We start from the raw sequence: 16,632 nt of genomic DNA, 5'->3' as shown, positions 1-16,632 counted from the left end.
CCCGAAGAGTTCCTTCGCTTGGTGAGACGCATCAGAAAAGCCCCAAGGGCAGCCGGAGTCTTACCTTGACTTCCGAAGCCCCAACTCCTCCGATCTTCACCTCCTGGTCAGCCACCAGGATGCGAACGCCTCGCAGCCAAGCAGGCCCCGCATCGGGCTTCTTCTTGTTGATGTCGATTTCCAGATACTCGGGCCGCTCGGGGCAGGTCTTGAGGAGGGTGTAGGAGAATTCGGTGGGGAAGGCGTAGGCCACGCCGTCGAAGGTGTGCAGCACCTGGTTCTGGCTGAGCAGGCACACGGTCTCGCGCTTGGGGAAGCAGCCCTGGTAGCCGTCCTCCACGGCGCACACCTCCCCGCTGCGGCACGTCTTGTTGAAGCAGTAGACGTCCCCGCCCTCCTCGCACAGGCACTGCACCGTGCAGTTGGCCGTGGCCCAGAAGAACTCCCCCATGGTGTAGTAGTGACCGTCGAAGTCGCAGCCGCACTTGTGCAGCGGGACGCACTGGCTGGTGCTGAGGACAAAGCCTTCGTTGCACTCGCAGCCCTCGGTGCAGGGCGTGGCGCAGTTCTGGGAGGCCGTCAGGTCAGAGCAGGTGTCCGGGCAGCTGCTGGTGCACACGGAGTAGTGGCTGAAGCTCGGGCACTGCACCGTGGATACTGACGTAGGGGAGAGGAGAGAGCGTGACAACAGATGAAGGCCCCGGGGTGGTGACTGTGGGGAGCCACCACACACGGGAGCCCCACGGGGAAGGGCGCTCATCGGGCGAGAGACTTTGCGATCGCACCCGTAGAAATCATCTCGCTGCTTTGTGACAGCTATGGGGCAACGTGATCGAATCGTGAACTTTTGACTCTCGGGCGATCATCTTGACTGAATTACACTTCAAGTGGCGATCCTAACTGGACTACACTGATTACTCAACATCGATTTATTACTGGATGATCTACAACCACTCAGATGCTCTAAGATCTTCGGCTGATGGACACAGAAGTCAATCTGACCTTAAACAGCATAACCTATTCTTAAGAGGAAATAAATCCAACTTGCAGGAGAAAAGAAAAGATGAAAAGGCGGTTGAGGCCATTTGAAAACATGAAATTTCTTACAGGGAGGCACTCAAAATACCTAAGTGAAGACTATAAAAGACGATGAGCGAAGACTATGAAAATGAGTACTCTAGGATCTTAAAAATAAGAAAGAACCTTGGTTATGGGAAAGAATTTGTGTGTCTGCACTGCCAGGAGACTGGGTTGGAGCTAGAGGTCTCCTCAAGGCCCTTCTTGCCTCAGAAGCCTCTGGTTCTCATTTTAAGAACGTGGGAGTCTACATAAATGCTTGAGTCGGGTCGAATCCAAGAGGCAGGGGCTCAAGGGACTGCTAAACTAGCTGTCTGAATTAACTGGAATTCATAGCGCTAACATGAGAGAGAGGGGGTGGGCAATGTGGAAGATAGGACCACTAGGGGAAAAAGTAGCCATTACGGGCAATTTGCTTAGGTAATTTGGATGTTCTTAGATTATACAAGGACCAAAAAAAAAAAAATCCATAATCAATCTCAACTTGAGTATGCTCCTGGCATACTTAGAGGCTGGTCAGTCACACGATAAGCAATAAGGAAACACGGTCTCTTCGTAGTTGGATCAATTCTCTGAGAATTGAACCTGATACACGATTTTGTGGATCCCACATGTACTGAGGGGGAAGAAAAATCTCCCTTTGGTCTCGGAACCGAAAGAAACTTTGAAACCTTCTCATCTGCGTGGGAATCTAAAATGCACGGACATAATGTTCTGTATACCCATGTGGAAAAACCAAGGGCCAGGAGAGAAACAGAATTCCAAGAAGCTGAGTTGTTTTTACTTGTTTGCTTGCTTGCTTGTTTTAAAAGTTTATATAATTACGAAAAGAGAGGTTTAAGTGGGATAGAAGGAGAAAAACGAGACAACTAAGTCGTACAAAATGCTACATGCGAAAAGGTAATTCAAAAGAAGCTGAATTTCCCCACGCTGTTAGGGCTTTTTCCTAACCACCTAGCGCTTCTGAAAAAGGGCCTTCTTTCCTGATGTTCTGTGCTCCCTGGCTGCAGCCCTTTTCCCACTGGCACCAGTGGGTCAGCGAAAACACGGCGGAGCAAGAGACACAGAACCAAGAGGGACGGAAGGCGGAGAAGAGTCAAAGAACAGCTGCTGTTGGTTCCACTTGGGAGGTGAATTTCCCCCAGAGCTGGTTATGATTACTCAGACCAGTGTCTGTGTTTGCTCAATGGCCACAAATACAGCCACCTTCCCTCTGAACACCCACCTCCCTTCTTAACTCAGGGATAGCCATCCCTGGGACAGGGCCTTCCTCGTGTCAAGCATTTCCTGCCACTCACTCCCCTGTTTCTGGACCATTTGTGCTCAAATGGTTTTCTTGTTTTCTGGCTATGGTATTGGGTGGGCAGGAAAAGTAAAGATCCTTTTTGCTGTTCATGTGTGGCTATGTTAACCTCACCCTCACTCTTAGGCAATTTGTCTTAACAAGGAGAGTTTTGAGGAGCCCGGAAACCCTCTCCCTGGCCCCCTGCTCGAGCACGCCCTTCCATTTGGATGGGATGCCAGCTTACCACACCCAGTCTGGACCCGCCAGTCTCCGATTGGAATGCCGAGGGCCTGGCACACGAGCGCGTAGGCCTGGATGGCTTGACAGAGGAGTGTCCCATTGTCCCTCACGCTGCACAGGTCATACACACAGCTGTGCACAAAGGCTGTGGGGTCCACGACGGTGCCACACTCCCACAGGGGGCCGTCCGTCTTGTTGAGGAAGCCGCAGTAGTCCGAACCGAAGAAGAGGGCTTCCGTGGCTGTGTCACACAGAGTGCAGTTGTCCACGCAGCCCGAGTCGCACTTCCAGTCGGCATGGTAGACCCGCCAGCTCTCTCCGAGATCCAGGACAGACATGGCCGGCCTGCCGTCAGGGCGGAGGAAGTCGTCCAGCGGGTTTTTATTGTAGTTCCCACAGAGCCCACACGTGGAGTTTATGTAGGAGCCTGGGATGGAAATGGAGGCGTAGTGCTGGCCATCAAACGTCACTAAGAGCCCAAAATCCGTTTCCACGGCAGTTGACATGCCACTCTGGTAGATTTTCACCGCCCCCAAGTCTAAGGTGACCGGCAAGGAAGTCACTAGGTCATTAACCTGCCAACAACAGTAACAATAAAAGGCAGGTGAGCAGGTGCCAGGGCAATGGGTCCCGCGGAGGTCGGGAAAGGGAGGCCAAAGCACTCTCCAGAGAGAATGGTCCCCCCACCGGATGGCCTAGGCTCCAGTAAGCTTGACTTCTGTTAAGGCAGAGGCCTGGGGGAAGCCACAAAAGCAGGGTGGCGTGGGCCAGCCAAGCACTGTGCATTTGAGACATGACAGGGATTACCACTACTGCCCTAGACTCCTCTGGGGACCAGGTGGTTGTCAACCCTTCCTGGCTGGCTCTAGGGCTGGCTTCAAGTCTCTTGGTGAAAGACTAGTGATGCTGTTTTCCTTTTCACTCGTCTAAATTCATTCTTTAAGTCTCCACTGAAGTCACATCTTTTCCATGACCTCGTCACTGCCTATAGCACTCCCTGATCCCTCCTCCCAGCTGAAATGTGTGCCATGCTGCCCTGGTATTATTCTCTGAGTGCATCACCCTGTCACGTCCTGATACCAGGACTATGTCATGTAATCATTCAGCAACACGAACAAACGTGAACGCCTACTGTGTACCAAGCACCATGTTAGGTGCTAAGGAATAAAGAATAAAGAAAATAATTGTCCCCACCCCTCATGGAGGTCCCGGTCTACTGAGAAAGAGAGACACAAATAGATATTTATAATACGCTGTTTTAAATACACATTAATGGATCATACAATGGGAGGATAGCAAGTGACCACTATATCCAGCCTAGGGGGGGTCACACAAGACTTTCTGCAGGCAGTAAGTCTGCCCTGGGTCTTTGAAGATGAACAGAAGTAGACAAAGGAAGACTGGGCTCAGGGAATTCTAGGACAAGAGAGTAAAGGCGGGTGGTTAGGAACAGCTACGTGAATACGGGGTTGCCCATTGGGCGGGGTGGCCAGAAACGAAGCTGGAGACACGAGCAAGGTCCACGGTCCATTTAGTCAACACATGGCAATTTAGGCCTCTCTGTGTGCCATGCACTGTTCGAAGAGTTGGGGATTCGCTTTGAGTGAAATGGACACAAATCTCTGCCCCACGGAACTTATATTTTAGTTGAGGAGACCGAAACCAAACAAAATAAACAAGTAAAATATATAGGTATGCCAGGTTGAGCAATTATGCAGAAAAACAGAGCAAGGTATGGGGATCACAAGTGCCGGGGAAGAGGGTTTTTAACTTGAAATAGGATGGTCAGGGAAGGGGATATTTGAGATGAGGAAGCAAGCCAGGAGCTTATCTGGGGTGACAGTGGATCACGCAGAGGTGACAGCCAGGCCCAAAGGTGGCGTGTGCCTGGGTGCTCCCGGCACGACTGGAGCAGAGACAGCAAGGAGAGGGCAGTGGCAGATGATGCCAGAGAGATAAGGGCAGCCAGAACAGGTAGACCTTTGTCGGCTATTGTAAAGCCTTTGGCCTTGACTCCGAGCAAGATGGAGAGCCAAGAGTGTGTCTAGGGCAAAGGATGGACGTGATCTGACTTCCATCTTAAAAGAATTCCTCTGGCTTTCGTGTTGGGTGCAGACCCTGGAGGGCCTTTTAAGCCATGTTTTAAACAAAACAAATTCCATAAAAGCAAAAACAACTTGGATTTCTATGCTGCAGAGAAAGCCCCAAAAGGTTTTAAGTAAGGGAATGACATAGTCAGATTTGCATTTCAGAAAGCCCACTCTGGCCAGCAGGTCAAGATTAGAAGCAGAGAAACCAGACAGGAAACTGATGCAAAAATCCAGGGGCGATGGAGCATGAGGGCCTAAACTACATACAGATGTGAGAGAGTGGGACAAGCTCATGGAGTCTGCTCGGTAGGACCTTGTGGGTTTTTTTTGCAGCGGGGAGCAAGAAATGGGGAACAGTCAAGGGCGAGTCTCAAGCATCTGGCTCACGTGAGTGGGTGGCTTGAGAAGCCTCCAACAAAGAGAGTTCATTTTCTTCTTTTTCACATTTAACACGCCCAGCACCTGTAGACATCACGTTTATAGTCTGGGATGGGAAGGTTATCCCTACGTCAGTCCTAGATGGGACACACTGTGAGTGCACAGTCAATACATTGGAACTATATCGATCTCGGGCACACGGGAAGGGAAAGGGTCTTTACGGCCACCATTGTAGCTACTTCCTCAGTCTTCTAGGAAGTGAGGCAGTAGCCTATCTAAGCATCTCTCCAAGATTTACCATCGCAGATGTCTTGTGCCATGGCCTGCCTCTAATGGGGGGGGGGGGGACCAAAAAAATAGGCTTGAGAAATAAGCTATCCTACAGAGAGCTACAAGTAGAGAGAAAAACCTAGGAATTGATCGATCTATCCTTATCTCCTAGGTAGCAGTTTAGCCGACAAGGGTGAGAAAAGCCACGTTATAAGGAAGGTCGGCTAGCAAGAGCCCTGGATGACCATTATGTACTGTCCATGCTGAGACGGAGAATGAACTCTTCCCCAAGGTTAGTATAACTGTAAGTTCCAGGTATGCCCACTGACCAATGCTGGCAATGGCCAATGTCACCTGCCAGCCATATAAGCTCTGAGCCTCAATTTCCTCAATGGCCTCCTCCACTCTCTCTCAAGCTCCTGCTAACAAAGGGCAGTCTTCTGTGTCTCGAAGCAAAAGCCATGGGGTGAACCATCTCTGGATATTACAACAGTCCCCCCAGTTCCTCTGCATCAGATCTTGTTCCACTTAGACTGACATAAGCCCTAGGCTGACCACGGGCACCACCATTTCCCAGTTTCTACCCTTCTTCTTGGTGTAAGTGTTCATCGCAATCCCGTTCATTCCCAACAGAAAACATGTCTCCTTTTAAACCACCGATTAGAGAGATACTGCATTTGTCCCCCACAGTGCTCTGAGAAGGAGCTCTTGGGTGCTTTCTTCTTTCATCCCGCCGGCCTCAACTCTTGACTAGCCAAGGGTAACCGGACCTCTTCTCATCACTTCCTTCTTCTCCCTGTCTTCTAGCCACCTTCCTCTCTGATACTGTCTCTCCTAGGATGTGGGTACTGGGTGGTAGGGCGGGGTGAGGAGAGAGAACTAGAATTGTAGAAGAATAGGTCTTAGAACTAAAAGGGATTTGGGTGGCAGTGGAAATGTGGGAAACAGCATGTATTAGGTGCCCACTGTGTGCCAGGCTGTGTACTAGATGTCACACGCGGCTGTTCTATTTCATCCCCAGGACAAACTCAGAAGGACCTTATCATCTTCCTCTTTTGCAGATGAGGAAATTGAGGTTCAGAGCTTGCACAGCTGGGAGGTGACAGGGCCTGACTCTCATGAGCTGGGCTCCAAAGCCACTGCTTTCTGCTGCCTTTATCCCAGTGCTAAGGAGAGGTAGCCATACTGCGGCCATAGAGCCCTGCCTCCTAGACACTATCACCCCATTTTACAGATGGAAAAAAAGAAGCCCAAAAACACACTCAGCCGGCAGTGGTCACACAGGGATTGTGCAGATCTGACCCCAGAGTCTGAGTTCTTCCTCCCCATATGCTATTTGGCCTTGAAGCCCTTTTCAATGGGGCACCCTAAACTACCTGAGTTTATTTGGGGGAGAAATATGAAAACTGATAAGTATTAGCTAGAAGGAGACATTTATTATATTATGGATGTTAGTTGGCTGTCTTTAGCCCCCATTAGCATATGCAATCCTAAATTGTTCGCTTTGTTATTTGAAAACAATCCAAAGGGGGGAAATCCATATACAGGAACCAGTCCCCAGCATATGGAGAAAGGGGATCTATATGTTGCAAGAACGGATCTTGCTGGCCATTCCGGCCAGGCCGAGTGTGTCTGGAGAAGTCAGCTGCCTCACAGGCATTTCAAAGCCTCCTTCTTGCTTCCTATCCCTCTCCCTGCCTGTCCCCATTTGACCCTGGGTGGGGGCTCCACAGTCCGTGGAGTCACCCCCCCACCCAGCAGAGCAGGTGTATCCAGAGACACTGGGAAGCCATTTGGCCAAAGGAAAAGGAAGCCATTGTTAGCTCACAGTTGGAGTCACATAACCTTTTCTTTCTGAAACATTTACATTCACGTCCACATCTCCCTGTCGCTACAGAAAATTGAGGAATCCGTGCCCTATGCCTGGACGATGGAAAAGAGCCACACAAAATTAGCAGAGCTGCTGGGCCTGAAAGAAATGGCAATGCTCCTTTCCTTCTGGAAAAAAAAAAAAAAAAGAAAGTCTGACTGTGAGTGAAAAAGATTTTTAATCAAAATGGAAAATAGAAATAAAGCATAAAGCTTTCTTCCTCAACTACAGATATCATACACATCCATCCCCACAATACAGGCAAGCAGGAGAAAGCTGGGGAACATTTTTCTGGCTTGAAATAGTAGCATCTATCTACAAGAATAAGTATTGTGCTCAACAGCACAATAGAAATTTAAAAGGGAAAAACGTCAAACTTCCGTACCCCCAACTCTGACCTTGATTTCATATGCAGAACTGTCCCTAGAGAGACTAACCAAATAACAGGCAAATTGGCATGTCGGCCACAGTAAAACCTCACTTTTCTAATTATGACCATGATAAGCTGCACAGACCTAGGCCAGGCAGAGCCAGAAAAAGTGGAATTAGTTCCTCGGTCCTGCCTTTTGTTGGACATGCTGTGTCAATTAAAACTACAACGCATATTAAAAAAAAAAAAAAAAAAAGAAAGAAATCCCGCATTGGCATCAGTTCTGGTTTGTAATCTCCGTAATGACCTCCATGCATGGGGATTAAGGATCGCACAGGGTTGCGCAATCAACCCCTCGTGGTCTTGGTTATTATTGCTTGAATAAATACACGGTTGCAACAAGGTTTTCATTAACATTATGAAAATTGGGGCCTCCACAAATTGAGTAATTGCCAGTGGCTTCTTGCTTTCCCTCCTTTGCGGATGTGCCTGCCTGAAATCCAGGTGGGCAGCGACAGGAATCATTTGCATACGCTAAACGGACCGGCAGATATCCACTTTCCCCTCTCTTATTCCAGGCAGGAGTGGGGACCTGTTGGAGGGTGTTTGGGCAAAGCCTTCTCAGAACCTTCCCACCGGCGTCGTCGTGAAAGAGCTCAGCAAGCCTGCTCCCAGGGGGGGGCCCTCACCAGCGGTGCCTCTGGAAACACCAATCAATTTGGAGCTTTTTCCAACAATGCAGCAGTAGATTTTGGGCAAACAGGACGGGGGTGGAGGTGGGGGAGGGTTGTTAATGAAAGGCCGTACTGAGTTATGGATGTATATTCTGCGTTGGCACACCATCTCCAGGGCATGACCATGTGGCTGCTGCTATTGCAAGCCAGGTTCCTGAGAAACTCAGCCTACCTCTCTTCCCAGTCACTTCTGAGCTTGGACATGTGGGCATGTATGCACGTATGTGACAGCGTGTGTGTGTGTGTGTGTGTGTGTACCGTGTTTATGAGGTAATGAGGAATTTCAGTGTACTTTAAGCTACATAGTAGCAAGAAATATCAAGGAGAGAGCTGAGGTTGGCTCTTGTACAAATAAAATTTAGCCTCGTTAAAAAAATGTTACAAGCTATTTGCAAGGAAAGCAGAGCCCTGAATCTCTTCCGTACAAACATCACACAGCAGAACCAGCAGATCTGAGGAAGTCTTCCCCGGGCTCAAGATTCTCCAGCTTCTCCAGCTTCCCAGGAGGGCTGGAGAGGGTCTCACCTTGACTTTTCCATAGCTTCCTTTGGGGATGAGAATCTTGTAGCCATTCACCTCCACAGAGAGCTCCTTCACCCAGGAGACGGCTGAGCCCCCGCGGTGTTCGTTTTTGGCCTCCACGCTGAAGAAGGGGAGGCTGGAAGTCTGCAAACACTGTCGGGCCAACAGGTAGGCACAGGAGCCTTGGAAGTGGAAGAGGAAGCCATCAAAAGTGTGGTAGTGTGGCTCCCCAAACACCACACACGTGCTGGTCTCCACGGGGGTGCAGTAGAAGAATTTGCCTTTGGGTTCGCACACTTCGTAGGGGCTACAGGAGGCCTCCTGGCAGTAGATCTCATTGTTGAAATCTAGACAGCGGCATTTGATGGTACAGTTCAGGTCATCCCAAAACACCTCCCCTCGCCGAAGGAACTGTCCTGGGGAAGAATGACATTAGAGCCAACATTTATTGAGCATTTACCCTCCAGGCCAGGCGCTGGGCTGAATGCTTTTCCTGCATTATACCATGGAATCCACACAAGAGCCCTATTTGGCAGGTATTATCGACCTCACTCGATGAAAGAGGAAACTGAGGCTAAGGGGAGGTTGAGTCACCAATTCAGCCCGGAGCGCTCAGCCCCTCAGGAGCGAAGCCAGGGTTCTAAGCCGAGGCTGTGGGAATCCAGTCTACCTCTTGGCATCATCGTCTCCACGGCTAGAGAGCACACTCTCATTCAAGGGAAGACACGTCATCTTAATCCATGGCAAAGGCTGAGACGCACGGGAGTCATACCCTTCCTTCCAGGAAGAAGAAGAAGGGTACTCCAGAAACAGGCCCAGCTTTCCCTGGAAACTTAGCAACACAGATTCCTCCCGTGCTAACTTGTTCACTCATCCGTTCATTCAGCAAACATTTGCTGAGGGCCCAGTATGTGCCGGAAGAGATCAATAAGCATGAATCAGGAGGCAGACACACAAGTTTAAGTCCCAGGCTCCCTGGGAGGGTTCTGGAAAGGGCTGATCTCTAGCTTCAAGGGCTCATAAATCGTGCAAACACTGCTTAGGCAGAACGTACATGATACAAGTTGCCTTCTCTCTCACCCTAGGTAGGCCCTGTCCTTATCCACCGGCAGAACTTCTAGACAGAATCCAGGTTAGGAGGAGAGTGAGGTTGGGGGAGGGATGTCCTTTATGGGATGTACTAATTTTAATATGTGCTACTGTTTATTTGGCAGACAATCAGGCTTTGAAACAATTCCCAGGGGCGCCCGGGGGGGCTCAGTCGGTGAAGCGCCCGACTTTGGCTCAGGTCATGATCTCACGGTTTGTGGGTTTGAGTCCCGGGTCGGGCTCTGTGCTGACAGCTCAGAGCCTGGAGCCTGCTTCGGATTCTTTGTCTCCCTCTCTCTCTGCCCCTCCCCTGCTCACGCTCTGTGTCTCTCTCTCAAAAATAAATAAACATTTAAAAAATCAAAAAAATAATAAAAAATAAAACCAGTTTCCTAAATCAAAGATCTCCCCCCACCAAAAACTCAAAGTTTTTGACAGTAATTAATATCAACCCTCAACTGCAAAGGAAGCGTCTCTGGGCTGGGGCCTGCGATCTTGTCCTCGGCTGGGTCAGAGCCGAGAGACCGAGAAAATGGTCACAAACCCCGCAGCCAACTTCCAAGACCACCGGCTTACTTCTATCTGCCTCAGTGTTCTAACCTGTAAAGGGCGGGGGGCAGTGCTATTTTCTCATCCCTGTCCCATGGGGAACAGCGATGCCACAACAAGTCCACATACACAAGTTGATAGAGGTGGAAGCATTTGTAAATCGAAACATGTCTGAAAAGGAAAGCATCAGAGGGCGCCACATGAAGAAATGTAAATGATGTCCTACATCAGGAGTTGACTGTTTGAAACTGTAGTTTGGAAAGATTGGTCAGGTTCGTCTCTAGAACTGAGTACTCAGTGAACAGCATAGGCTGCAAGACGACCCCAAGCAGAGAGCACGGGCGCATCCGGAACAGTCTTTTCTGTATCCGTGCAACAGGAACGACGATGTCTCCACAGGCAATTATGTTTCATACCTGCTGAGAATAGAGCCCAAATGTGGGATAATAGATTTATTCACATTCCCAGCAGGTCATATGCATCAGCCCCGAAGACAGGCCCCGAACCTCAATGCTCTTTGGCACTGGTCCAGGCTGCATATATTTTAACAGCCTCCGCTAAGTATGATTTCCAGTCTCTGCTTTCAGGCTTCCAATAAATGAGAGGAAAATGCCTTTGAATAGAGGAGGATTGGACCAAAAGGTAGACTCTCTGAGATAATTCTGTTTGCAAAGCGATGATATAATAAACCAGCTCTATGCAAATCTCCCCCTGCTATCACCCAGGCCAAACCCGATTCTCATTAGATTGATATATGTCTAGTGGCACATAAAAATGCACAGCAGTCTGTATAAGGATATTGAATTTGCCCTGTATGTGAAACCCAAACCCATAACTCAGGAGGAAAAGAATGAAGTCAAAGTGGAGACTTTGTACACGGCTGGCATCCGACCAACCCCACAGCTCTGCAAGCCAATGTTTTCCATTATCACGGCATTTCATTCCCAGGGCTCAGGCGAGAGGCTGTCACTGGGCACTCAGGTTGCACGGCCACAGCCAGTCGGCTCTGTGATGCTTGGACACAGGGGCAGAGGCACTGGGTATGTCTAGTCCGGGCCGTCAAGGGGAGATAGAGAACATGGCATTGGTCTTGTATCTCTCACAAGACCTTAAGTGGAGCTGTATTTACACTCTGTATGGGAGCAGGGCACGATCTCTGCAAGACTGGTGAGCTCAAGAGCTAGATTCTTTCCCAGCCGGTTTCATACCGGCTTAGCTCCAAATCATTTATTTGCTAATTTTGGAATGTGGAGGACTTCATAGAGTCTACGGAGACAAGGATGCCCAGGCATGTAAATGCCCATCTTTACAAATGACCTTTCGTTAGAGCCAAGTCAGGAGGTTTGATAAGCCTGGCCGCAGTGCAGGGGATGGGGAAGGAGGCGTGGACATCTCAGACCAGGTGGATATGGTTTTTCTGTCTATCACACAAATGGAAGCTGAGTCAAGAGAGAACTCGGAGGCTTCCCAGGGCTGCTGAGACATGTAGGTCCCCAGACCATGCTTCCTATCGGAGGAGGACAAGAGACCTCCTGAAACCTTCATCCCAAGCCAAAACTTCCTTAAACATCTGCATTTCCCCCCAGGGTCTTCCTCTGTGCTTCCACAGCCCCCCTACCCTCTCGTCCATTACAATGTGGCCTAGACTGTGTCATCACTGTCCCCCTGGCTGTCTCCTCTATCACAGCAGTGTCATGAAAGCCAGAGTTCCTTCATGCCCAGCACCTGATGGAGTGGAGCCCCCCTGTTGGGGCTTTCTAGCGTTCTTTGGAAAGAAGCAATGAACGGCTGGCTGGCTAAACGGATAGATGGGCAGACGGTTGGGTGGACGGACAGATAGACAGGTGGATGATGTCCTGATTCTAGTTGCAGGAGTCTCCACTCCAGAAGCAGAAATACGAACAGAAATACGGCTTTCTGAATACTTTCACACACATAAGAAGCAGGAATCTATAAGCCAGGATGTTCTTGTGAGAGTCCCGGGCTGTTTTGCACATCCAAAGAGGTTTTGGATAGTTTAGAAAAGGCCCCAAACTTTGGATGCCACCGTAAAGGAAGAGAGGCTCAGCTACAGCTTGTTCAACACAGACCTAAAGCCAGCTTCGATTCTCCCCAAACTCCTGTATGTTTTGCCGCTGCAGACAGGAGTTTAGGAGACGCTACCCTGAAGACGATGACACTTCCCCCCCTTTCTTTCTAATCACACTAGGGAGTGCTGATTTACTCCCGCGGAGACGTGGCAACGCTCTGATCTCTCCCACTCCTGCAGAGTTACAGGGTGCAGATGGCAAAGCAGGAGTGAAGAGGAGAAGAAAAATGGAAAGGGGGGGGGGGGATGGCAGCAGCAACAACAAGAATAATGTTAAGCAGGAGGGCTCCCTTCTGTCCCTCTGGCTGAGCAATCGCTCAAGAGCCACGTCCACTTCTGCGGAGTTATTTCGAAGGGGAAGCTGTGTTCACACCCCAGGCAAGGACTTCGAAAACCGCTGTGGAGCAAATGCAGGGTTTCAGCTCCCGGTGTGATGAATGTGCATGCTAAAATTACCTGGATCTCCATTACCCAGCTGAGAGATGTCAAGAGTAAGGCATCGGGAACGAGCCCGCCCCCGTGGCTTAAAAGCCTGCCTGTCAATCCACACCAAGCAAACCCTGCTTTGCCATATGGAGAAGAGGAAAAGCCTTTACCTCTGGAGGTGCAGCCATTGGCTGGGTCAATTTCCTTCCCGTCAACTTTGAATGCCCAGCGGCCTGGAACATTGACGTTCGTGGTCTCTTGGATATTCACAATATCAGGGGTTCTTGACCCCGGGAGGCTGAAGAAATTGGTGAGGTTTCCACCATTAAATCCTGCCTAGAGCACAAAAGGAAGGTGAGAGTTGAACACAAACACCAGCCTTGTGGGTTAACTGGCCCTCGTACCTTATTTTCAGATTCCGGCACATTGAAATCAGGAGACCCCTTTTCCTGGAGTTCCCGGGGCCACCATTGCAGGTGAGAAAGGCCTGCCTAGTTCATACCACACCCACATCAAGGTACCACCGATGGGCAAGATTAGCCTCTCGGTCCACCTGCAAAATCAGACACGCTTCTCTAGCTCAAAACGGTTGGCAGGGTTCCCTCCAGCATGCTGAGCAGCCTAAGCAAGGAGAAGAGTACTTCGGAAACAGGGTGGACACGACATGGAGAGCCACGTACCTGTGCCATCACTCCCCCAAGGCCAGTCAGGGGGTCACCGCCGCTCGCTGTCCCAGTGGTCCAATTGATTTCATAATAATTGAAGAGCGTGAATGTATAGGATCCATCAGACACCAGGACAGCCTGGAAGGTGTTCACCTACAGGATGGCAGTGGGTGGTCTCATGACTTCCCTTCCCAGAAGCTCCTCTCCCCAGCCCCCTCTACCCTGCACCTTCCCTGCCCCCCCCCCCCCCCCAGCAGCTCAGAGCTGCTCCAATGCCAGCCCTCACACGCTGCCTCCTCTCTGAATTTGTTCTCGCCCCCAGTCGGGAAAGCAAGACATGTGGGAGCATGCACCTGAAAAGAGAAATTGCCTGAGGAGAACCTAGGGGCTGACTCAGCACCCCTTGTACAGCTCTGGTTCAAACCAGAGAAGTCAGAGGCCCCGCTCGGCTTGTGATAATGCGTGAGCACCTATAGATGGCAGCATGAGAATAAACTATAGGAAGTGGTCCAGGCAGGGGAAGGGCCACAAGCACCTGTTCCCTGAGCAGGTTGGATGGGGCGTCGGCAGGCGGGGAGGAGGGCCATCAAATGCCCGTGAGTGTTGACTAAGGGGCCAAGGTCTGCACTGTGCTCTCTTGCGTCCTGGAAAACACCCGCTAATCTTGGGGAGCTGTCTCCCCTCTTTAAAATGGAAGTTGGGGGGCGCCTGGGTGGCGCAGTCGGTTAAGTGTCCGACTTCAGCCAGGTCACGATCTCGCGGTCCGTGAGTTCGAGCCCCGCGTCGGGCTCTGGGCTGATGGCTCAGAGCCTGGAGCCTGTTTCCGATTCTGTGTCTCCCTCTCTCTCTGCCCCTCCCCCGTTCATGCTCTGTCTCTCTCTGTCCCAAAAATAAATAAATGTTGAAAAAAAAAATTTTTTTTAAATGGAAGTTGGAATGTGGTTTTTAAAATGCACTTTTTGGGGAGAAATTGTTCTTCTAATTGAGCATTTATGTATCACTTTATATCTGCAGAAATCTCAACACCCGCCTGTACCTCAGACCAATGCTAAGGGGGGGGCAATTTTTTTTGGCCCTTGCTCATCTGAGGGCTTAAAAACCGAGGGCTAAGGGAGATGAATTGCTGGACATTTTGCAAGGATCTAGAGACAGAAGATGGGATTCGAGCCGGAGCCCCCAGTCTCTCTCTTAGTGCACTGTCATTACACGCGGTCTTCACTTTCACCTTTTTAGGATAGAGATGTTATATAAATTCAAACAAGCCTCGCAAACAGTTTCCAGAAACAAGCCGTAGCCAACTCTGTCCTTTACTGTTTCCCTTGGTTAATCCCTACCCCTCGACACGGGTTTTCAGGAAATGCAAATAAAAGGAGGGCTAAAAGAGAGGAGGCTGACCTTTTCCATTCAAGCCTCACACTTTCCCCAGCTGCCTGATACCATCCTGGCTAACGTTCCGTCAGACACAGAGGAAGACCCAAATTCTTATCCTGTGTAATCAGACTGGGGTGGAGGATCTTGGAAGCCCCAAATCTCCCATCCTAGACAGTCTCGGGGAGGGAGACAAGGTGCAAGTAAAGAAAAGCCCTTTTTGTAAATGCGAATTCTCTCCTCGAGCTCTGTGCCTGCCATAGCCGATGGCGTTCGTGATAGGGTCGGGCCGGTATATGCCTCTACTCTTTGGCCCCGCTCAACAAAAGAGTGAAGTGGGGCACCGAGATGCCTGAGCCGTCAGCTCGAGATTTTGCTCTCAGATCACTGCAGGGTCAGGTTCTGGAGACAGGCATCAAGTCAAGGTCACAGGAGGTCTGAAGAGCAACCTTCCTCCAGACTGGGATTCTCCTTCAAGGAGGATATCCCTTCTCCTGAAATAAAGTTGGAAATATCTCTGGTGCAAGCAGGTCTTGAGAACAACCCAGAAGTCACCCCAAAGCCAACCAAGCACCCTAACCACCCCACAAGGGCTGGCTCACCCTCACGCACGTTCTGCCTCGCTCTCACACACCCTACACGTACGTATCTCCTCAACATTGGCTCTCAGTCTCCTCCCGATCTGTTTTTGGCGAAACCGTGTTTTTTTCCATGCTTGAAAAGCCCTTTTATTTTGCAGAGGACTTTCAGTGATGCCTGGAGGAGGAGGCAGCTGGAGGGGAGAGTCCAGGAATTGGAGTGAGGGGATGTTAACGTGAACCTTGCTTGGCCTCCTGTGAGGTTCACATCTCCTCGCTTGTCACTAGGGCAGCTCACTTAACTTCTTGGGCCTATGCCCCCACCTTTCAGGTGGAATGAGTTTTGCTTACTACACAACATCCCTGTGGGGGCTAAATGAAATGCACAACTAGCCTATCACAGCACTGGGCTCACAGTAAGCCCTTAAGAAACATTAGTTTTCCCTCCTGAAAGTAGAGATGTCCTCTTCTCTCTTCCTTGCTATCAGGCTTCCAATGAATGGCAACTTCCACCTCTAAGAGACTTCTCACGCCATTTGCTTATTTGGCCCAGTGATGTGTGTTCCTACAGAGGAGGGGAAACCTGGGGTGACGACAGATGGAAGAGGAGTCGATTTAAAAGATAGAGATGGATGGACACATCAGCAGCTTGGAAGGCTTGTACCATCTTTTCTCCAAGGAGCCCAAAGCACTTAGCTGTTGCCTCATTCATCCTCATTGAAAGAGTTCTTACCTAGCCCCAAAATTTCCTCCAAAGTACAAACCAGAAAGTATCTAAATTATCTTGCCATTTTTATGGCCAATGGAAGTTTTTTTGGAAAAAATGGTGGTCAGCATTTGATGGGCATTTCTTCTCCGTTTTCCCCCCCACTGACACTAAAATTTATCGATCACTAGCATCCTGCATTTTAACGTTGTAAGGTATGAGGCTTGAAGGACATAAAACATCACTCCAGGAGTTGTTAGCAATCCATAACATGACAGAGGGAAATGTATGCTGCTTGAGAGGTTATTTCTAGCCAACGCATCCAC

General features: G+C 49.8%; 1 protein-coding gene across 1 annotated transcript in view; it reads right to left on the bottom strand.

Annotated features, from left to right (window-relative positions):
- LOC123600810 (tubulin-specific chaperone cofactor E-like protein) overlaps nt 1-16,632 on the bottom strand; it is a 161,699-nt gene that overhangs the window by 46,275 nt on the left and 98,792 nt on the right. Inside the window, exons 12-16 of the mRNA XM_045483199.1 lie at nt 13,670-13,807; nt 13,160-13,325; nt 8,840-9,252; nt 2,607-3,177; nt 65-657 (exon numbers count right to left, since the gene is read on the bottom strand). Of these exons, the coding sequence (XP_045339155.1) occupies nt 65-657; nt 2,607-3,177; nt 8,840-9,252; nt 13,160-13,325; nt 13,670-13,807 (1,881 nt within the window). The remainder of the gene's footprint in view (nt 1-64; nt 658-2,606; nt 3,178-8,839; nt 9,253-13,159; nt 13,326-13,669; nt 13,808-16,632) is intronic.

Source organism: Leopardus geoffroyi, chromosome D1, assembly GCF_018350155.1.
Source record: "Leopardus geoffroyi isolate Oge1 chromosome D1, O.geoffroyi_Oge1_pat1.0, whole genome shotgun sequence".
Classification (NCBI taxonomy): Eukaryota; Metazoa; Chordata; class Mammalia; order Carnivora; family Felidae; genus Leopardus; species Leopardus geoffroyi.
Note: the sequence above shows the minus strand (reverse complement) of the source record. Positions and strands in the feature narration are given on the sequence as shown.